The 23,401-nt window shown below is 44.2% G+C and overlaps 1 protein-coding gene and 1 non-coding gene across 2 annotated transcripts; one reads left to right on the forward strand and one right to left on the reverse strand.

The window, feature by feature from the left end:
• The first annotated feature begins 207 nt into the window (after nucleotides 1-207).
• TRNAQ-UUG (transfer RNA glutamine (anticodon UUG)) lies at nucleotides 208-279 on the forward strand. Its single transcript has one exon. It is a non-coding gene; the product is annotated as a tRNA-Gln (tRNA).
• A 1,273-nt stretch (nucleotides 280-1,552) lies between these two features.
• On the reverse strand, nucleotides 1,553-23,401 carry NARF (nuclear prelamin A recognition factor). Its single transcript, XM_086762210.1, has 12 exons — nucleotides 23,338-23,401; nucleotides 22,591-22,679; nucleotides 21,992-22,072; nucleotides 20,809-20,952; nucleotides 18,969-19,101; nucleotides 17,542-17,676; nucleotides 12,511-12,629; nucleotides 11,497-11,626; nucleotides 10,879-10,951; nucleotides 6,385-6,522; nucleotides 5,866-6,023; nucleotides 1,553-5,275 (listed from the first exon to the last, which is right to left on the reverse strand). The coding sequence occupies exons 2-12, from the start codon at nucleotides 22,615-22,617 to the stop codon at nucleotides 5,034-5,036; spliced, it is 1,380 nt and encodes a 459-aa protein (XP_086618336.1). The 5' UTR covers nucleotides 22,618-22,679; nucleotides 23,338-23,401; the 3' UTR covers nucleotides 1,553-5,033.

The raw sequence follows: 23,401 nt of genomic DNA on the forward strand, positions 1-23,401 counted from the left end.
TTCCCGTTTGCCTTCTGACCTGGTCCCGTCTTTGGGATCGTTGTACCGCGAAGACAAGGGATGCTGCAGGATAACCGTTAATGCTGGGGTGGCACGACGTTGCTGGCCGGTCGTTTCGGGTCCGTCGCGGGGCAGCGGGGGTTTGGCAGCGGGGTTGGTTTGCCGCAGGTTTATTGCGGGGCCCGGCGGAGGCGGGTGCCACCGCGCGGTTCTATGGTGTAATGGTTAGCACTCTGGACTTTGAATCCAGCGATCCGAGTTCAAATCTCGGTAGAACCTGCAGCGCGCCCGCGCTTTTGCCTCCTTCCCGGCGGCCGCGCGGCTCCCGCAGCGCCGGCACCGCAACGAGCGCGCAGAGGACAGCGATCCCGCACGGGGAAACACGCACCGCAGGGGCAAAGAGCGGCCCCGCAGCGGCCAGACCCGGCGGGGGGCAAAACGCCAGCAGCTGAGCGAAAGGGTTTTCCCAGCCTCCTCCCGCTCCCGGTTTTGTCAGGTTGAAGGAACAGCCACACACTTGACAAAAGGACACCAATTTTTAAAATAATTCTTGCTACAATTGAATTAATCTTTCATTGTATTTTGCTGTTGTATTGTACTATCTTAAGTCTTTTTTTGAGGGGAAAAAAAAAAGTCATTCATACTGAGGAAAAACTGCTTTTCAGCAGGTAAATGTGCTGAATTTGGGCATTTTTCAGGTGCCCCAACCATTGCAGAAATGCAATGATTTCAGGGTGGGTACGATCTCACAGAGTGACCTCTGCACACTTGAAATGCATATTGCCTCTGCTTTGCTGACACAAATCCTCATTATTTACTTCTCATTTCAAGAGCAGCTAAGGACATCCTGACTCCACTCCCCAAAACCTGTCCTTGTCATTTGTTTACACAGGAACATCTGTTCTGTGCCAAACTGAGGACCAGCTCCTCTTCCTCTGGCCAGGCCAGGACTCCTTACTGGCCCCTAAAAACACGCAGAGCACCTTTGGGTCCAGTTAGTACTTTGTGGAAGTCAGGGCCCTAACTCTTCAAGGGAATTTATGAAAGTTTGGGAAAAATTTTTGCAAAACCTACTGGATGAAAAATCTTCCCCTTCCACACCAGGGCTAATTTCCATCCTTTTCCCCAACCATGTTTTTACGTATCAGGCTACACACAAACAAGGACCTTCCCTGGTCCCTGCGCACCAGTGTTTTAAATAACGGTTCCCCGCACGCTGCAGCGTAACTCGCCGCCCCCACAGCCTGGCTGCATCCAGCAACACCATTCCTCCCAGACGAGAGCACCTCGAAGCCACCAGATGCTTGTCTGCCTCGCCATGATTCAGTGTGCTGTTCTACAGTGCTAGAGAGCAGAGCGCCCTTTCCTACTGCCGCCCAGCAGCTTTCTCCTTCCATTTATCCCAGTCTGAGGCGCAGCTGTAATCCAGAATGCTCACAAACAGCCGACACAGCAGTGCTGGAACCGACCTACCCGGTGCTCACGCTGAATTCACCAGACAAGCACTTACTTAGATCAAAGTGTACTCGGAGAACGAGACAGAACCAGCATGTAATTCGGTATCAAGGTTTATTTAGGACAATTCATGGTCATGCTCCATTTGAATACAAAGCACCGACATTTAGGTAACTGAACATTATCCAAATACAACCCAGCTGAGACTGCTGCGTACAGATCAGCCGTTACTGCAGTGACAGCACAGCCCACCGCCCTCCACACTCGTTAGCGACAGCGACAAACACAGGGTGCCGTGGCTGGGGCAAACCTGGAGAAGGCGTAGCAGAAGTCCTTTGCAACGCGCAGCCCTTGTTGCAGCAGCCTCAGAATAAAGCACTGTAACCCAAGGTACCTTGATATGCTCAAGTCAGTAATACCCCAAGACAATTTCCAAATGAATCCAGCGTTTCCAGTTACATTCCCGCAATCCCTCCAATTTAGTCTTTTCTAAAAATCCTCTAGAGACAAGATTGTCTCAGCACAACATTCAAGGGAGAAGTAAAGCACTATGGCTCTGACCACAGAGGGAACTTTTCCCGTTGCTGAAAAGGCAGTAACAATGAAAGCTTTCAGTGGCCGAAAGTCTTATCGGGGGACTAAATAATGCTGTAGTTTCAGAAAGTGCGGCTAGAAACATGTACTGTCAACAGTGACAGACTTCCCAACTGCAAATTTAAAAGCCAGAATAAAATCTTAGGCAAGTATTTCACTATACATGAAGTTGCAACAAGGTATTCTGATATACGTTAAAATTTCAGCAACAGAAGGTGGAGGAGGAAAGACATTACAGTTAAAGGGGAAAAAAAACCACACTACTTTTTTTTCTTTAAAACTGGCACTTCAAAGAAAAGGGCTTTAAAAACTTAAAATCAGTTTTACTCAAAGTCTTATAAAACAAAAGCTGACCAAAAAAGAGACAGACAAGTATCGGTCACTTTAGTCACTAGTTATAATACATACATTCCACCTAGCCACTAAAAGCTGCCCAGTCAGACGCCTTCCTCGCCTTTTACAGACTACCGTGGCAGACAAATGCGCTACTAGATTTTTACATTGCTACTATCTCAATAGGTTAAAACACTTGAACAGATGGAAGAAATGGTGGATTCAGCTGAAGTAGTTTATTTTACGCACCGAGCCAGCAATTTCCCTCGCAGGGGGAGCGCAGCATCCTGCAGACAGACGGATTTCTCCTACTGGCCATTCCCTCCAGCACGGGACGCGAGGCTCTGCAGTGCGAGGCAAGCGTAACGGCAACGGAGAACACGTACAGCAGTGCCACCCACACAAGATCGGTATTCCCCAAGTTGTACAAAGAGCCCCAGGGTATCCTTCCAGAACAGCAAGGCAGCTCTTGCGTAGTTCAGTGAAGAATTCACCAGAAAAGCAAACAATTCTTTTGTAGCATTCAATCCAGTATATGCACATTAAAAAAATAAGCATACTATACAAGGAACCAAAGCAATATAATTTAAACATGCCATCCAGCTATAAACCATATATACAGAGAAACAGATGCCTATACAAACAGAACAAGACCACTTTATTACAAGAGAATTCTGCTGAAGCCTTTGGAGGAAATCATGACAGATAAAGCAAATCAGACCAAAGGAGCTGGGTGTTGCTTCTAGAAGTCATCTGTTCAGAAACGGCACGTGACACCACCTTTCTTCAGCAGACATTTATGAAAGTTTCAGCTATGCACAGGTCTTCCCTCGCTTTCTGGGCTCCCTTCCTGCACGGAGGTAGATGTTCTGATATTGCACCACGCAAGTGTAATGTTTTTATTACAACAAGGAACAACCTACACAGGCTCATTGATGGGCATAATCTCATTGCGTGCATTTCGGTAGCACAGTAATCAAATTCATTTGCACTGGAAAGAAAACATGCCTCAGAGTGAAGTGTTCTGTTATCTGGGTGAAGGTCCCATGGAAAGCTGCAGTTCTATTAACAGCTTCACGCTGAGAGGACTCTCTCTGTCAGCAGGGTAAGGTACTTCCGTCGGTCCCTCTCCTTTCAGCCTCTGTGGTTCAGCCAGGGCAAGAACTTGCACTGCCCTCACCGATGCCTCCATCCCACCCACCGTGTTCAAGTTCAACACGGATTTCAAATACACACAGTTTTTTTGCAGTACTGGATCTTACTCATAAGAGCAGTTGTAACATTAAGAAACCTACAAGAAGAATCAAACACTACCTGAAATGATTTTGAACAGCCCATCTGTACTTTCAGCCTGGAAAAGGAAAGCTGCAACTTGGCCAGCTTCAAGCAGCCATTAACCATGAACAAATTTGATGCTATTAGGAAAAATCCAGAGAAGTTTGGCAGTAATTTACTCTTCTTTTTTTGTCCATTGTGTTCTTGATTAACCCTCTGACAACTCATGAATTTGCAGAAAAGCTTGCACACAAGTACCACTTTAAGGTGTCTGCTAAATTAAGCCTCTACAGCATACTTAAAAAAAAAGGTGCACCAAAATTCATGACGCCAATGTATAACTTCGATGAGCTCACAAGCATTGCTAAATATTTTTTTCCAGAGGCACTCCATGAAGTTATTTTTACAGAAGTCTGTCAACATGGAGGTAAGTGAGAGAACCATCTGGTGTTCTGTGTACTGGAACACGAGAGAATAAAAGTGCTTGAGCCCGGCTGAGCAGATCCAGCACAGCTGCAGTGTGCATGTGCTGCCGTGACAGCGCGCACACACGTTTCACCCTCACAAAGAAGCCAGACAAAGCAAGCAGCACTGCTCTTCCTAGCTGCGAGTTTCAAAGAAAACTTGAGAGAGAAGTTCTCTTTTTGTACCAAGGAATCAACCTATCTGGAACTATTTGTAACGGAGGACTGCACTGCAACCATTTAGCATCAACTTCCCAAGCTCAGTTTATATGAGACCTCCTGTTCCTTACGGAATACCGTATCAGGAAGGAACGGTGACTAGCTTGGAACTGAATACTTTTTGTTAAAATAAGGACAAAAGGCATACATAAACTCATTACACTTCTTCATATACACTCGTGTCCCTGGAAAGGGCTTTTTTGTTAACAAGGCAAGTAAATCCCAAGTTACTGCACAGCAACTGCAACAATATTGAAATTCATGACGACTGTTTTCCCATGACGAAAGGCATCACGTACCTCGGAGTAGGAGTAAAATAATCTCGCCTTCTTGAGGGAGCCCATTTTGTGAAGTGAGGGGAACCCTTCACTTCAGGAGTGGCTTATCAGAGATGACACTCCCTGCACCTGGCAGAAAGCGTTTACGTACCTTGCAAGATCACGTTTCCGAATAGAGAAATCTATTAGGCGCAGGAGATTACACACAGCAAAAGTGAAATGATGATGGCAGGAACCAGGGCTTTCGGTAATTTATCTGTTTTTGAGAAGCAATGGTTCTTCACAAATGATAATCCACACGTAGGAAGTGTCCCATTCATACGCTCAGCTAGTGCATAGCGTCTGCGATTGCATAGAATGTTTCCAGTGCTGAATCTGTAAGTAACCTAAGCAAATCTTTTGCAAGTTTGATTTATTACCATTTGATATCGAGATTGCTTGCTGTTTGATTTACCGCACCGTATTTGGTGTGCAAAGTTTCCTGGACCTTCTTAGAGTCCACGCCTTCCAGCCAGTCCTGGTACATCTTTTGGACGTGCACGTTGGTTTCTGGAAGTCTAACAGGTACTGCAGCATACATTTCTTCCATCTGGGAAAGCAGTGCTTTATCTGGTTTTCCATCTTCAGTCTGTGCCTGACCTTTTCCATTTAGGCACCCTTAGGGGGAAAAAAAATAAAGAGAAAAAAGCCACAAGGGTGGTGAAAATTTGGTGTAAAGAGAAAGTTTTATTAACTTGGAAATTTTTTTTTTCTGTACTTCTCTAAAGAAAAAAGTTGTCTCTTTACACAAACTACCCCCCCGCTGCTAGAATTTGTGTTTACTTAAAATCACTCCAATATCAACAACATCTTAATGTAAATGAGGTTTCCATATCAACAATCTTCTTCCGCCTTCTCCATGGTTTTGTGATCTTAATTATGATCCTTGTCTTTTCTTGCCCTTGACAATCCCCATTTCAGATATTTCCTCTGAGGTTTGAAATAATCCTAAGAGTCGTGCTCTCACTTATTTATAGGTCAGTAGAGAGCAAATAATGTTGTGGTTAATTTTAGAAAACCCAATCAATTTACGAGCCAACCCTGCACATGTAATTGGTGTTCTAGACCATTCACGGAAGAGGTACGCATTTTAGATTATTCAGAAGAAAATTAAAAGGGAATTAAATTAAGTGCCTGCCTGTAAGAAAACTTTCCTTTGAGATTCAAGACACGTCTGTGGAACAACTGTGGATCCCAATTACTCTTACCTCCTGGGCAGGCAAGGACTTCTACAAAATGGTATAAAAACTTTCCTTTTTTCAGCTTCAGAACCATGTTTTGGATATTTCTAAAGCCGTAAGCTGCTGCGAAACGCAACACTGTCTCACCATCCTTTTCAAGGGTAACTTCTTGAAAGTCCTTGTTCCTAGAAAGATGCACAGAGAACATTTTTAAACTCCTGCGTTACCAGAGGGATGACCCAACTGTGCCGGTTTGTATTCAGATGGTCCAAAGAGAACAGAACAAGGGTAACAGTGAGATTAAAGGGAATTCTCTTGAGTTTCTAAACCACGTCAAGCAGAATATTTTCAGAACAGAATCATACTTAATTTTTAACGGTAAATAAGTTATCAATAAAATTAAAGCTAGCAGGAGCTACGCTCAGCAGCAAAGTTACAGGTTTACATGTAACCGGCTATCAGTGAACGAGCCAGATCAGCAATCAGGGCTCAACGTGGCACCAACTAGCCCGTCCCACATAACAAGAATACAAAACTCTAGCTTACTTTAATGCTTTATAGGTGATCTCTTTGACATCCATGCCAAAAAGCTCCTTCGCAGCATGTTTAAAGATGTGCTCCAGGTAACCATCAGATCTCTTCCCATCATGCCTTACTACATCTCCCTCCTTTATTTCATCAAACCTTAGAAAACAACAGGAAGAAAAAGATCAACACCAAAATTTCATTCCTTCACTTCAATAAAGTACTGTATTTTTCACTATCTCTGCCTCTCCTCCCTAAAAAAAAAAATTACAAAAAAAAAGTTTTGTAGCAGTGATTAAGAACATTTCAACATTTTTATTTATTACAGCTTTAAAAAATTAACCTGTTTAGGACAACAGTAAGATGGTGGAAATAATAAAATAAAAATATAAAAGGATGCAGAGCTTTCCATGTTCAGAAGCCTCAAGCAACAGTAATTGATAAGAATGCACATTCAGCACAGCCTGAAGAGTTGGTTAACAGCCGTTCACTGCTCAGGAGACATTTTTGGGAAAAAATTAACATTCTCATAGGCTAAAATGATTTAAGTACCTCAGAAGTTACCAGCCTTTGCTCATAAACAATGTTTTTGCTTCAGGAACTGTTTGTCACAGTCCACTAGTAACACCGAACCGGTACAGCTGCAACCTGATGACAACACTCTCCCGTTAGGGTAAGGGCTACTCAGTAACTCAGGAAAGAAAACCAGTGCCATGCAATCCAGCCGGCACGGCATTCACCTGCAGGGTCACCTGCAGAGCACCGCAGAGCGCGAGTGGCTGCGGGATGTGTTGTACCGGGACGCACGCTGGGGATCACAGACTGCAGCTCTGCAGGCCCCTGCTCCTCTCTGGCAAAGGGCGTGTGGCAATGCTGGCCTTGCAGAGACGCTCGTCTTCAGCTCAGAGAACGGACACGCTGCGTCCTTCACTCCGCCACGTGAAAGCCTCCCCAGAAACAGACTGATTACCTCCTGCCCAGCGCTCCCAGACACGGCCTGGCCCGCCCTGCGCTGCTGGCTCTTGCCGCAGCCCGAGCACAGCTTTCAACCACAGAACCAAAGTGACAATTACCACAGCACACACCTTAGTTAAAAAAAAAAAAAAACAACAAACCCAAAACAAAAAAAAAAAGCTGAAGCTGTAATGATGACAGAGAAATATTTTAATCGCTAAAGAGCTGAAGTTTACACAATTAGTATGTTCATCTCTATGCCATGCCACTGCTTTTACTTAAGAAGTACTGCAACTTTGTTTCTACAACTTCAAGTGATTTTGCCTCATGATGCACCTCCTAATTTCAGGCAATTGCTATCTGCTAGCATTCTCTAACTACAAAAGTGAGCTGAGAACTCAAACACAAGCTACTTTGCTAATACTACTTTTTTTTTTTTTTTTTAATAGTGAGTACTCTACCACAAATTGCTTCTGTGCTGGAGCTTGTTTTAAAAAGAGGAGTTCAAGTTACATAAACTTCTCTGCAGAACCCTTTTAAGATCCCAGAAGAGTGAAAACGACGCCACCAGGTCTCACCGCATGAACCAGTATCATCAGATTAATCCCTCGAAAGATTAACATTTTCCAACATAAGCTGATCCAATGAAATAGGTATATTCTGAACAAAAGCTTTTTCTTCCATTGGACAGGCTGACTTAGAAGTAAATGACAAGTAATTTTGTCTTCAAGAACTTTATTTATGCAATTCTCATTCTGTGTAGCAGTCATTGTAGAAGTAATCATGGAAGCTCCACTACAAAACCAGCTCTGAACTGGTACCACTGCACTACGAACACTTCTCCAGTCCAGGCGAAGTCCAAGCAGGACACTAACCCAAAGTGAAAAGCATTTTTAGAAGTTTCCAGAGCTTCCTATTTTGTGCAAAAAAGCATGTTTACTGCTCCACTACCACCACTTTGGAAAGATACCAGGTAACATCTGTCACACTTGAGCAAAGATGAGCGAGGCCAGCCTTTGTAACTAAGCCTGAGAACTAAAACAACATGCATGCTGCTTTCTGAGCCAGTCCTACAGTGAGCAAACAACATCTCATCAATGCTTTGTGGTTTTCATCTAAAGCATGTTTCCCTTTTATCTAATCTTGAAAACCTAACTGCTGTCTTCAGGATTAAAAATAAAAATAAATAAATAAAATAACGACTGCTTCCTGAAAGGGTGCTACTTCTAATCAATTCTACACGAACACATCAGGGGAAGGAGAAATTTACTGCTCTGGATGAGAAGGAAGCACACAACAGATGGTCAACCCCATGGCTGCATTCCAGCACCTTTGTGTGAGGCCAGACAGCTGGAGGGCGGGATGGGAGCGTTCGGCCTTACGCCGGCTCCGGCACAGGAGAGCTCGGAATGGCGTCAGCACCTCGAGACCGTCACGCTTACTAGCAAGTCCTGATCTTGATATAGTCCAATCTAATATTACTGCATTAAAATATAAATAATGAGCTACGCAAACCTTAAAAATAATACATTTTAAAGGAGTCACTAGATAGCTGGAGGCAATGACCCCTATCTCCTTTGTATTTAATATTTACAGTTTTATATAGAATTATAGAATGGTTTGGGTTGGAAAGGACCTTTAGAGGCCACCCAGTCCAACCCCCCTTCAAGAAGCAGGGACATCTCCAACCAGATCAGGTTGCTCAGAGCCCCGGCCAACCTGGCCTGGAATGTTTCCAGGGATGGGGCATCCACCGCCTCTCTGGGCAACCTGGGCCAGGGTTCTATAACTCGCATTGTAAATAATTTTTTCCTAATATCCAATCTAAATCTACCTCCCTCTATTTTAAAACCATGACTCCTTGTCCTGTTGCAACAGGCCCTGCTAAACAGCCTCTCCCCATCTTTCTTGTAGGCCCCCTTGAGGTACTGGAAGACCGCTATCAGGTCTCCCCAGAGCCTCCTCTTCTCCAGGCTGAACAGCCCCAGCTCTCTCAGCCTGGTCTCACAGCAGAGCTGCTCCAGCCCTCTGAGCATCTTCGTGGCCTCCTCTGGACCCTCTCCAACAGCTCCACGTCCTCCTGATGTTGGGGGGTCCAGAGCTGGACACAGCGCTGCAGGGGGGTCTCACCAGGGCAGAGCAGAGGGGCAGAATCCCCTCCCTCGACCTGCTGGCCATGTTTCTCTTGATGCAGCCCAGGATGCGGTTGGCCTTCTGGGCTGCAAGGGCGCATTGCCGGCTCATGTTGAGCTTCTCGTCCATCAGCACCCCCAAGTCCTTCTACTCAGGGCTGCTCTCCATCCATTCCCTGCCCAGCCTGGATTTGTGCCTGGGATTGCCACAACCCAGGTGCAGGACCTTGCACTTGGCCTGGTTGAACTTCATGAGGTTGGCACGGGCCCACCTCTCCAGCCTGTCCAGGTCCCTCTGGATGCCATCCCTCCCCTCCAGCGTGTCGACGGCACCACACTACTTGGTGTCGTCGGCGAACTTGCTGAGGGTGCACTCTATCCCACTGTCCATGTCCTGACAAAGATGTTGAACAGGGCCGGGCCCAACACGGACCCCTGAAGGACGCCACTTGTGACCGGTCTCCACATGGACATTGAGCCATTGACCACCGCTCTCTGAGTGCGGCCATCCAGCCAACTCCTTATCCACCGAGCGGTCCGTCCATCAAACCCATATCTCTCTAGTTTAGAGAGAAGGATGTCGTGCGGGACAGTGTCAAAAGCTTTGCACAAGTCCAGGTAGATGATGTCTGTTGCTCATCCCTTGTCCACCGATGCCGTCACCCCATCATAGAAGGCCACCAAATTGGTCAAGCACGATCTGCCCTTGGTGAAGCCATGTTGGCTGTCACCAACCACCTCCTTGCTCTCCATGTGCTTTAGCGTGGTTTCCAGGAGAATCTGCTCCATGACCTTGCCAGGCACAGAGGTGAGGCTGACCAGCCTGTAGTTACCCAGGTCTTCCTTGTTCCCTCTCTTCCAGTCATTGGGGACCTCATCAGACCGCCACGACTTCTCAAATACGATGGCCAGTGGCTTGGCAACTTCATCCGCCAGTTCCCTCAGGACCCGCGGATGGATCTCGTCAGGTCCCATGGACTTGTGCACCTTTAAGTTCCTCAGATGATCCCGAACCTGCTCTTCAAGTACAGTGGACGGTTCCTCATCCTCGCAGTCCCTGCTTGCACCTTCTACAGCTTGGGTGGTGGGACAAGAGCCCTTATCGGTGAAGACTGAGGCAAAAAAGTCACTGAGTACCTCAGCCTTTTCCATGTCCTGGGTAACCAGGACACCAGTTCCCTTCTGGAGGGGGCCTATCATGTGTTTTGTATAATTTTATATGTAGCATTGAACATCTACGAGAATACTTTGGGATTTTTTGGCCACTACATAAAGGATGAGGCTTTAGTATACTCAGGTTTTGATGCAGACTTTTTTCTTTGTAAGAAGAAATACATTATTTTGAGAAGTTTTACACATGTTGAATGTGCTCAAACGTTTTGTCATTTGTCACCAAAATAAGCAAGCAACCCACAACAAAACTACTTACAAACTATCGACAGCTGCTTCAGTCACATCTTTCAAAGACACATTTTTCTGTTCCATTATTTGGACAATTTCACCTGTAGGAAAACATACACCATTTTACTTTCAACATGAAGCAAAATGCAGGCGCTGCGCCTCTGTTCAAGAGATCAATATCCCAACACCTGTACGTGCTTCCAGTCACATTCTCCAGTTCTGGAGTCATTCCATAGACACTGAGCCTAAAGATAAGAGCCATGCCAAAAAGCCACTGGTGCCATGCATTTGCAATGTTACGAATAATCCCAGTGGAGATCAATTAATGAACACAGACAAGCGTGACAATGATTTCTAATATGGATTTGTGTAACTCTTACCTTTCTCAAGAGGCTAACAAAAAGAAATACTTGAACCTTGTTTACAGGTGAATACAAACTTGAAAGGAAAGTATTTTTCACTTTGTCTTCCCTACGCAATACCTGTACTACCAGTAGCACAAAAATCTGTACTCATTTTTAAAGCAGAAAAAAGGCAACCTTACAACTAAAGCAGAGCTGGAACAAGTGAAGTCTGGCATAAAGACTATTCTAACAACAGTGGTTCATTATATCTTTATAAATAGTAAGTTTAAAGAAGATTTAACCTGATGTCAGAACACAATCAACTTCTTGCGAATTGTACAAGGCAGTGTAGAAATCTTCCCGCAAAGCTTCCAGTTTTTTGTCGTAACAGGGCGCCACAATTACATGGAAAATTTTATCAGGAGACAAGTTCTGTGAAACATAGAAGAGAGCAGATGTGAACTCCATGAAGAGCAAAACACAGCTTGAAGGATGACAAGGACAAAAGCAGCATCATAACCTCTACGCAGGCAATACTAGTAATCTATCTCTAGCAATTAAATTTAAAGACTGCTGCACACAAACGAAGTGATCTGCCGGAAGTAACAAAGCACCAGCAACAAACATCCAAGTCACCCTTCTGGCTGAAACTTTTACTTATTCCTTCAGACCACGTTTTCTGCAGCTTTGCATTGCCTTAGAAAGTGAATGCCAGCTAGGGCTTCAGATTTCTGTTTTCTAGCTGTCACGTACTCACTTTCATCCGCACCAAGCCCATCAATATTTCTCTCTCTATGTGGAGATAGCCATACCTCCCTATATAAGGTGGATGCAGTTAAATTTACGTATGATACATAAAAAGAACAGCAATTTTTCAACATACAAAATTGAGAGGTTAGTTTCTAGCATACAATGCTTTTATTGATCCCAGGTAACAGGGCAATTTCTACCTTATTTTCTTCTGAGCCCATTTTGGCTGTGCTATAGAACTACACAGGCAGCATTTGACAAGAATTTCTTTACCTACTCTGGATATGATTTTACCCATAAGTATCTAAACCCATTTGCACTGGGAGCGCAAGGATTGCTGCCAGCTCACACTGCACCACATGAAATGGGGTTCTTTGCACATTTTTCTTATCATGGGCACTTGTATAGCAGTAGAGCACAATTTATTCTTCAAGTAAAGGACAGACAATTCAGCAAGATGCTTTATCACTTTATAATACATTAAGATCTATATTTCAGTATTAAAACCAACTAGCCCATCTTTTTTTAGAAGAGTATAATAGTAAAAATAAATCAGAATTACTTACCTGCTGCCTGGCAAAGTAGCCCTTCACCAGGGAGCCCATGATCTGCTGTGGAGACTTTGCAGTGCAAATGTGAGAGGTCACAAGATTGGTAAGTACCCTTTCAGCATACCGGATCCAACCTAGAACGACAGAAAAATCACAGTCCGAGAGTGAAGTGGCACATAAGCACGGCAAAGCAGCAGCAGTTACAGAACAGCTCTTAAAAACAAAGACACCTTCACAGCAGGTAGGACATTTCTGTGTAAGCTGGAAGCGCCACCCTGGGAACTACAGGAAACCTCAAGGCTCTCTTAAAAATGCTTTACAGTTTCCTATCAATAGTTTACTGTGTCATCAATTCCAGACTTAGAAGCCCCTGTGAACTTCATGACCTACTACATCCTTTCTAATACACAGATTTAACGAAGCAGAAAGAACAGGACCCCACCTAACAAAGAGTAAGTTGACTTTGCAGACCTCAGCCCTTGGATCGCTAGACACTACAACAAGCGTACTCTGTTCAGCTGCTTAACTGTAACCTTCTGTTTCCTGAGATTTAATATCCATGCACCCAGCTTGCCTCCTCTAGAACAGAAGAGTCACATGAAAGCATTATCACAAGATGCACAGGGATTAAGCCTGTGGAAAAAAAAATGGCTTCTTTTACTATTGTTAGAGTAGCCACACCTTCTTTAGAAACACCCACACACTCCCACACACGCAGTAATCAACTGGAATCTCTGTATTCAACATTCTCAGTTACTGAGGAGTCCCCCTCCCTTTCACCAGACTCCTTCACCATTTCAGCTGGGAGGAGCTGTCTGTACTCACACCACCCCCAGTATCCAGAGCAGTTCTGTTATTCCCCGCCTTCCAGAACAGGAACTGCAAAATCAGCAGATTGAGATATTTAGGGGGTGCAGTTCTTTCGTAGGCACTGTAACTCTTACTGAAAACAGCCCAGAATGTTTCACAGCAAGGATTCAGAATTTTTTGCATCACCTATGTGAACCGAGAGCCAGATACCCAAATTGTTAGAAGTGTAAGGCCCAGCCTTCTAGGGAAGCATGCTGCTTTAGAGCTAAGAAACAGTGAAAAACATCACACTTAAGTCTTTTATCTTCAAACAGATGAGTGTTTACATAAAAGAAAAATTGCTGTGAAGTACATGCTGCTCAGGAAAGGTAAAACCTGTAGGTTAATTCTTAAGCTTGACATCAACACATACGTAAAAACACCGGGTAATGTTTAAGCGAGAACACTGCCACAAAGGCCAACAACAGCACAAAACTGGAATCCAAGTGGTGTTCAGATGGTTTGTCTCTCTACGGCAGAGAAGCAGTTTTCCACTGTAATACAACTTTACTGATGAAAACAAAACATGAGGATCCTCCAGCTGTTTAAACATTCCCAGTTCTCGTTAAAGTACAGACTTCAAGATTAACAGATGCTGGTCTCCATAGAGAAATCTCAAAGACATATTCAACAAGCATTCATTTCTGTTGTAGAAAAAGCTAGGGACTATAGATCTACGTGTCAGGACTGTGCTGAATTGCTAGACTCTGAATAAGAAGTTTGCTGAATGTCCAACTTCAACTGGGACCAAGCTTTTACCTGCAAAAAAGGACTTAATTTCTTGGTGCTTGCTACAGAGGCCGTATTAGCGCATTCTGCACAATACATATATCCTATTTCTTAAATGGCTTTAGTCTCAGGTGCTGTCAAAATAAAGCAAAAATGGCTTTAAACAAAACAGGGACAGGTTTTTAAAAACATTCTGCCTTGCACTTCAGCAGCATTTCTGGAAGGTCCTTCCCTTACACTGCAACTGTGATTACCATGAATCACCACAGCACTCCTGCTAGGAGGCTGGTTCACAGAACTGGAATGGTTTAGATATTGTAGTCATGAACTATCCAGAAGTTTCACTACATCCCAAGAGACTTCGGGCAGATATCGCCCACAATAATTCCTTAAATTTCTTCTTTCCTTGCAGTAGACGGAACAAGTGCCTACTAGCCCCAGCTCCACAATGACCATTAGTCACTCTTTAATTATACAAGCAGCCGTGGCGAATGAGCAACAGCAGGCATTTATCTGCACCTCACATATGCACTGGCTGTTTCTGCCTGCTTATCAATGGGGCTGAACTCCACAGCCACACTCACAGGAAGCCCAAGATACCCAGTTCTTACATCAATCTACGCCTGTACCCACACAGAGATACACCTTTCATCAACTCATTCAGATTCTCGGCCATTTGCTGGCTTGTGTTAGCATCAAAGAACAACAAATCCCCACAAATCACTAAATTCTTGCAGATGTACTTCAGAACATGTTCTTTTTAGTGGTTTATCAAGAGCAGATCACAAAGATGCACACTATAAATATCTATGCATCAGTATAAAGTGCAGAAAAACGAAGAAAACTTTTGCTACTGTAAAACCTCATTCCTGTAAAAGGAAATCGTTCAGCTGACTGGGACAAAAGCACTTGAATCCTCAAGTTCTGCTCTTCCTACTTATGCTGTAAAGCCTGCCCGGTTGACCTGTTCCAGGTCTTCACAGAGGTTGGCAGTGCATGAAAAGTGCTGGCTGGTTCCCACAGCAAGTGCTCCACGTTGGTTTCCACTTTGGTAAATTAAGGAAGAGAACCGATTATTTCTGAGATATTACATATACAATCAGTAGTTACCACTGTTGTCATTTCAACAGAAAACAAAAGAAAATTAGCTCGCTTTCTTTTAAGAGAGCAGCAGGAGGAGGTAAGAACAATGAAGACAAAGACAATAAAATGCCCTTTTATCAGGCTCTGGGACTCTGCCCTTTTGCTCACGGTGGATTTTACACCACAGACCCCTGCTGCAGAGGGTGACACTTCTGTGGAAGGCTACTCTAAGATAAATAAGAGTAAAGCAGTTTTACTAGAGTTCACATTGACCTTGTATCTACAGAGCTATATAAAAAGCCTTTTGTGATAAACACACCCAGTAAACAACATTTCTGGGACAAATTTATGTAATCTGAGGGTAGAGAGAGGAAGGAGAATGAGGAACGGAAAATGCACCCAGGCAATTAAACTCAGGAAACACAGTCCACAACCTGACTTTAAAGATGACTGATCATGATATTTTTTTTTTCTGTAATTGCTGTCAAAGGGAATGAAATACCATATGCTTTCAGAATGGGTTTACAGTGCTATTTCGGTTCAGTTTTCCAGAAGAGGAAAGCACCCGTGCTTCTGCTAACATCTATACCACAGCAGATAGCTAACACTGAAAACAGAAACAATCTTTTGTGGAACAAAGAAAAGAAAAGTGCTCCATTAACTATTTTAAAAATTTCCAATTACATCAGCAGATAATCTGAGCTCTGTTTCTAGATGAAGAAAATTCAAGTTCTCAGAAGTTCTAAAATAAATCCTCAGGTTTTGAATTTTAAATAAACCACGTACAACAAGACGAAGCTAAGTAATAGGAGGTTGTCGCACTTCACAGGTTTCACATGAAAAAAAGGCAACATATAGTACATCTGCTCCTGAAGATAGGAGGTAACACTAAGATAGCAGTAACATTAAGAGGAAAAGTATCTTTTTTTTTTCTTAATACATGTATGTAGTTCCTTAGGAGTAACCCAGCTACTTCCACCACACAATATACTTGTACTTTTGTTTGCTCAGTGTAACTCAAGTAGCAGGATTTAAATCAATGACAACGGCAGACCCTGGGGATTGCCAAACACAATTCTAACTCACTCCCTTGTCACTGTAACATTGCTTTAAAGAATGCAATCCACTTAAATAAATATTTTTGTGTTTTTATTAGCCTTTTGAGAAACACCATCATGAACTTTAGGGTGGAATTGGAGGGTAGGTGAAGGAGTTACTTCTACCTCCTTTTTGCTGCTTCTTTTTTAGGAATGTGACTTATCAAACTGAAATGACAGCGTGCTAACAAATGGAAGAAGTAAACAATGACTGAACATTCTACTTCTTTTCAGTTGTGATAGGTGTAGGTTCTGTTCATAATAGAACAAGTTCTCAGGTGCTAAATTCTCAGAAGCGAGACATTTAGTGAGTCAAGTCTGACATTTCAAGTGGGAGTTATTTTGTAAGCGTTAGACATAACCATCTCAGAGTCATTAAGAGAAATGTCACTTGCTACTTTCCCCTAGGCTTAGGTGGCCAGTTCAAAACCTTGCTTAAGATAACGGAGGTTGTGGTTTAATTGTATCAGTAAAGTTCCTTAAAGATTCTTTTCAGTAAGGAAACACCATGTTAAACTTTGTGGTCTGGACACACAAGCAGCAGCCACCAACTCCTCAATTCCAGTTCTGATTAACTTCCCCTAAGGTCTTACACAAAGCACTGAAACCTCAGTGCTTCTGTACCTCAGTTCCGCCATCCAGAGATCCATGTAACACATACGCTTCTTTTATAGAACTGATGGGAAGTAACAGCTGACTAATAAATACCACGTAGAAACGCTAGCGCAGGAAATCAGTCATAGAACCACAGAAGGGTTTGGGTGGGAAGGGACCTTCAAAGCCCACCCAGTCCAACCCCCCTGCCAGGAGCAGGGACATCTCCAACCAGATCAGGTTGCTCAGAGCCCCGGCCAACCTGGCCTGGAATGTTTCCAGGGATGGGGCATCCACCGCCTCTCTGGGTTCAGATTCTTTGTATTATCAGAGGCTGTGGACTACAGCAAAGTTTTTTTTCCTTGAAGAGCAACAACAATTTACACTCCTCACCTTTTACAGAGCTCCAACAGAAGACAACTGTAAGATGCAGACAGGGAATTTATTGCAACCTTTGTATCTGTGTAAGGCCCTACACTGAATTAGCACATGCCTCATCCAGCACCATCACACCCATTTTTCGCCTGCATGGGTCACATTTATGGCTGTGGCATCTCACAAATGCTCAAAAGCAAAGCCAAAAATGCTGTAAGTTATGTAACGCTCCTAAATGAAACTACCCTTTCCTTAGTTTCTTGGTAGTTCCCATGAGACAAGGCTGAAGTGCAGGAAGGTTGGAGAAATCAGTTCTCACCAGGGCAAGCAGAGGCAAACATTGGTAAGGCATGCTCCTCCTGGCTCCTCCGTTGATACCGCTGCACAAATTCCCTCTGGCTCTCCAGGATACTGAAATCAGCAGCTATAGTGGTGTCAAATACGTAATGCACCCCTATGAAAGAAATCAGTAAGGAAAAGTTAATTACTAGAATGTTTTCCATCTTGCAGGCTTCTTTCCAAGTTCCAGGTCTACAGAAAATCTTGGAGGACCAATGGGTATATTCTTTTCCCTCTCCAAATTTTCACAAATAGCAGAGTCAAAAATAAAGGCCACACATTGAAAAGCTATCTACAATGTCATGAACTTAAAAGGACCACCAACTTGCTGATGCCAACCAGCAACACTTCAAATAGTCGCCCACGTCCTTACAAGGAGCTTGCCATTCAGCATGTATTTGCTTTTTGTTTAATTCAATGCAATCTTGCGACTCCTGGGCTCTATACAGTGACTCCTGAAAAGGAGCATGCTTTTCAAGACATGATGAAGTCATGTACCACTATCCACAAAAAAAACCAAACAAAAAAAACCAAACAAAAAAAGCCAAACAGTTAAGAGGCATATCTTCCTTTGCTGAAGTTGTCTGCAAAAGTACGTGAGCATATCACCAACACAGCAGAGCCCTTCTATCTGCTTATTTAGCAACATACTCCCCACATGCCTGCGTAACTGAGCACGGCCCTGCAGCCAGTGAGGCGTAGATAATTAACGCATTCGAAGAAAACTGAGGCCCACTAGAACTTAGCATTCCTTTTAGATAAAGGAAACATACAGGGCACAGAGAAGCATAAAAACTATAAAAAAAATTATATATATATAAACAATTTACAGGTTTATTACTGTCCTTTTCCTTCCTCCCTCAAGTACATAAAAAATCCCCCACACCTATAGGCAAAGCGTTTTTTACTCTGCACATATAGTATAAAGAACAAAAAACACAGCTTTAACATAAAACAGGCAGATAAAACAGTTCTTGCATGTCATTTCAAATTACAGAAAAGAACCAGAACTGAGAATCTTTTACAGATACAATGTGCCAAAAGGACTGGAAGGCATTTAGGATAAGAATTCCTTCCTCCCTCAAGCTATAAAATAATGGGAAATCTTACTGAAGCTCATGACCAAATCCTCCCTGATTTCTCAGCAGTGAAGGTTTCGAAGAGAACTCCATAACGTCCCTCTATTCTGTGACCTTTACTATCAACAGGGTAATGCCTCCAATCCATTTCTGAAACTGGCGCAGTCATGCTGGTGCACCGTCATTAATATCAGAGTGCATATTTCAAACTCTAAACTGATTGTGCAATGGCACTTTATGACTAGATAACAACAAATCCTGCTGAGGCAGCAAAAACCTAAAATAATCTCCCCTCTCTCCTCCACCGTCATAACAAACCCAAACTTACCGAGACTTTTGAGGAAACCACAGAGTCTCTTGGCGGCATCATTCACAGAGAGAGTGAATTTAGCAGCAAAATAAGGCAATGACTGAGGGCATATAGACACTGCCAACACTTTGTGTTTTGAGGTATCGCATTTCTGGTAAAAAAATAAAATCAAAGAAAACAAAGTATGTAATTACAACAAGATAAGGCTCCCTACCTTCCCTCCCTTTTTCACTCCTGGAGTTATTCCTCAGTGTCCTATGCTTCTATGGGCCGTATCACTAAAACCCCTATGAAACAACTATCAGGTATCCTGACGGAACAGGATGCTCCTCTGATCCTGCCAGTGTTCATCTCTGATCACCTGCAGTTGTTTCATCTATAGAATTCAGGGAAACCCATCCCTCCTGGCACAATTTTGTGGTTGGTTTCCTAACGGCATACGGAAAGTTAAGAGACATTCAGCACCTATGGTGTTCTAGCAATATGAAACATTCTACCAAACATGAAAAAAGCTGTATGTTTAAACATCAAGAAATAGATAAACTAATGTTTGCAGGAGCGTGGGCATTTGAAGTCACAAATCCAACCCAGCAAATTACAGATCTGATGAGTGTTAAGGCTCTTGTGTCTTTATCACTGAAGTTGTTGAGGGAAACTGGCAAATCAGGACCCTCACCAAGTCAGTGTTCGCAGGCACTGAGCCACCCTTTGGAAACACCTAAGGCAGTGTGAACTGTAAAGCTCTGATGACCGTGACATTTACTTGAAGCTGAATCTTATGTTTCAGCTGAGACATTTTCCACGCTAGTGGAACCCCTGGAAGACAAACCAGGCTAATGCCACAGACAAATCTCACCCTAAAAAGGTTAGGGACCACAGTTTGTAGCTAGACACCCTAAATGCTCTATCATGACTCTTCAAGTAGAGCTCGTGAATACAAGGAAAGCATCTCCCTTGCTCACTGTTCTCTTTTGGATCCCTGAAGTTCTGATGGAGGTACGTGGCTGCCTCCCTATTATAGGCTTCAGGCTCTCTTAATAGGACCCATGTGACCCAAAAGATTTTTCTTTTTTTTCATTTTTCTCATGTATGACAACATCATACTGTATGGAGAGTTAAACTGGTTCTAAGAAAATTGAATCGCTATGTAATGAATCCTCTTATTTATGACATTTATGTACAGAATTAAAAAAAAAAAAACAAAAACCAAAAACCAAACAAACATCAGTTCTGGTAGCTTTTGCATCCCAAGTAAGGGCACAGCTGGAACTAAAATAATTATTTCAGTATCAAGATCTAAAAATCTGAGCATCATACAGAGCAACTAGCTTCCAGGAAATCCAGATCTCACCAGAAAATAAGACAGCAATGGAACACTTCTATAAGCTCTGCTAAGAATTTGGTCAAAAATGATGTTCCAAATGCAGTCAGCTCGAGTATGTATTAAAAACCATTCTATTTCCAAAACCATGCCTTGATAACTTGGTATGATGAGGATACATTGGCACCAAAACCATCCAGAACAGTTCTAGTAACTAAGATACAAGTATTTCTAAACACTGAATCACAAACTAATTTGCTTTTACATTAATGAGGTAGTTATGCTTTTAAGAAATTTTACTTCTCAGGTGCAGTAGCTTTTCTCTAGTATATAGGTTAAACGCTGTGATTTGGCATATCTAGTGCAAATTTTAAGTACTTCAATGTGCATCTTGTCTGAAGTTTTCACTTCCTCTTTGGAAAAAGTATTTGCTGACAAATCTTCACATTATCTACCCTGGGAAACCAACCTGCTTAGTCATTCTGTGACTGCCTCCTCCTCACAGAAAACAGTGTGATATTGTTTGTGTCACTTTACCTTATTAAGGTTAAGAATACGAAAGAGCTCCTTCTGATTCTGTTGGAAAACTCTGGCTCCTTCTTCTGATGTCATACAATTGTCACAAGCTAGGCAGTCGCTAAGGAGTATTTTAGCATCAGCCAACGTAGGAAACTCATTTTTCTAGAGGAAAAAAAGCAAACAAGTATTTAATTATGATTGACCAATTTTCAAGACCTCTGCAATGACCCAGCTGAAGGGCAAACACGCTGTCACTGTTTTGTTTACAAGAAGACAATCCACGACACTTGTGTAACATCCAGAATTATTCAGAAGTAATCAAAATAATTTGTTCCATCCTTCTTCATAGCTCTGTTCCTCTTATTCCTGTGAAACTGCAAAATGTTTAAGCGTAAACATAGACCCTAATTTAGCCCTGTAGTCCATGTTCTAGTAACTTGATTTGCATTGCATTTCAGAGCTAACAGTCCCCATTGCCTTACCAAGCAACTGAAGAAACTTTTACTTAAACTATTAAACCTCTTTAATAGCCAGATGCCTCTCGAACAGCAAGATGGTTTTGGCTTTTTACCATGAGGTAAAACAAACAGAACACAGCCCTACAATTACATTGACCATACACTGCAAGATCAAGAATCTCGTGCTTCTGGCTACAATGCCACTGGCAGCTCATCTGTGGGAGGGAGGAATACTTGGATAGAAGTGCAACTTAACCAAACTTCTGGCAAAAAAACCCCAACCCACCAAAACCCAAAATACTCCAAAAACCCCTGAATTAAGAACTCATTCCAAGAGAAACAGTTATCTGTTGAAGAATAGGAGATGATCTGCAAGTTTGTCTAATATAAATAATAACAAGATGTTTTGTGCACTTTTACTATCAAAATTCTTCTTTTCTGCTTTCAAGCTCTGTCTGTTTTGAAGACCCAACATAAGGTTTTTGCCACTGAAGTATTTTTTTTTTTAGAACTTCCATTTCTGTTTTGTATTTGCACAGCAAGGGTTTATTTATTTCACCTTTTTCAAAGATTCTTGATTCTCATGTTCTGAGATGTCTAGAAGTGCTCATAATTGCTTACAACTGCTTGTTGATTAGTGTGGTATTTAGTACTTGAAAGTTCTCTGCTTATAACCTCGTTTGGGGTACACAACAAAAAAGGAATAGAAACAAGAGGTATTATAATTTTCAGAAGGACATTACCTCTTCAAAGCCATCATTTGGACTCAATGCATCAACAGATGTACTCTGCGTGTCATCATTTTTCTGTTTTTTACTGCATTCCTGAAACAAAACATAGAATACGTGCATTACACAAAATACATCACCTTTCAATAAGAACACCTTTGCAGAACTGTTTGTATCATTAGGAGCTAACATAGCTCTTTTGCAGGTTTTTTGGCAGTGTTAAATCCTTATATACAACGCCTTGTTTTCAAAGTGCATCTGCTACGGTGAAAAGAACCCCTCAGAAACCCCCACCTTCACCCGTGGTACAGTTCCGAGCGGTGTTTCCTAATCCCAAGGGGAGGATCCAACCCAGCGCAGCGGCAGCTCCCTGTCCACGGCTCCGGGACAGCTCCGGGACGGCTCCGAGCTCCGTGACGGCACGGCAGCCGCTGCCACTCCCCCAGCGCCGCTCCGCGGAGGAAGAAACGGGCGCGGGGCCGCGCTCCGATGACCTTGGGGCCGGCAGCCGCACGGGACACCCCGGGACGGCACCGCCGCGCCGGGGACCGACCTCCGCCGAGCGACGGCCCCCGGCTGCGGGGCGCGGGCGGGGCCCAGGCGGCCGCACTCACCTTTTTGGTGCAGTTCTCGCACTTCATTTGCGGTCCCGCCGGCGCGGCCCGGCCCTGGCGCGGCTGCCGAGCGCTCCTCGCCGCCGGGGCTGCAGGACAGGGGCAAAGCGGGGCGGGCAGGTGAGCCCCGCGCACGAGCAGCCGCCGCCGCCGCCAGCCCGCCCTCCTTCTCGCCCTCCCGCCCCCGCGCCCTTTGTTGCCGTGCCCGCCTCCTGCCCCTCTTATCGGCCCCGCCGGGCGGTCCCCGCAGCCCAATACGGTCCCCGGGGCGGGGGCGGCCCCGCCGCGCCCCTCACGTGCTCCGGGACTCACTGGGCTGTAATCGGCCAACGAACGCCGCCGTCCCGTCCCTCCCCGCCGCCCCAGCCCCGTTACGTGGAGGGAGGGGGCACCAAGCGGTCTCGGAAGAGCCACGGAGTTAAAAAAAAAAACAACAAAACAACAAACAACCGCTCGACCATAGAAACGGGGCCCCCGCGGGGCGAGGTGCCCCGCGGCACGGCCCTGTCTCCGCAAGCAGAGCGGGGCTCCCCCGCCGCACCCCCGGCTCTTCACAGCCCGCTCCCCGCCACCGACACAGCGGTGAGGGGAGCGCGGGCGGGCGGCCACGAGCTGCAGCTCATCAGCTCCACGGGGGGGGAACAAAAAAAAACAACCACACAACGACAAAAAAAAAAAAAAACCGCAAAAAAAATCCCACAAACAGCCCAAAAGGCGGGTGGAAGGACCAAGAACCGGGCACCGTACCTCGCCGCCGCGGTGAGTCGCGTCCCCGGCAGGCGGAGGCGGGCGGCCGGGCGAGCCGGCGGCG

This window comes from Chlamydotis macqueenii, chromosome 18, assembly GCF_036417535.1.
Source record: "Chlamydotis macqueenii isolate bChlMac1 chromosome 18, bChlMac1.mat, whole genome shotgun sequence".
Classification (NCBI taxonomy): Eukaryota; Metazoa; Chordata; class Aves; order Otidiformes; family Otididae; genus Chlamydotis; species Chlamydotis macqueenii.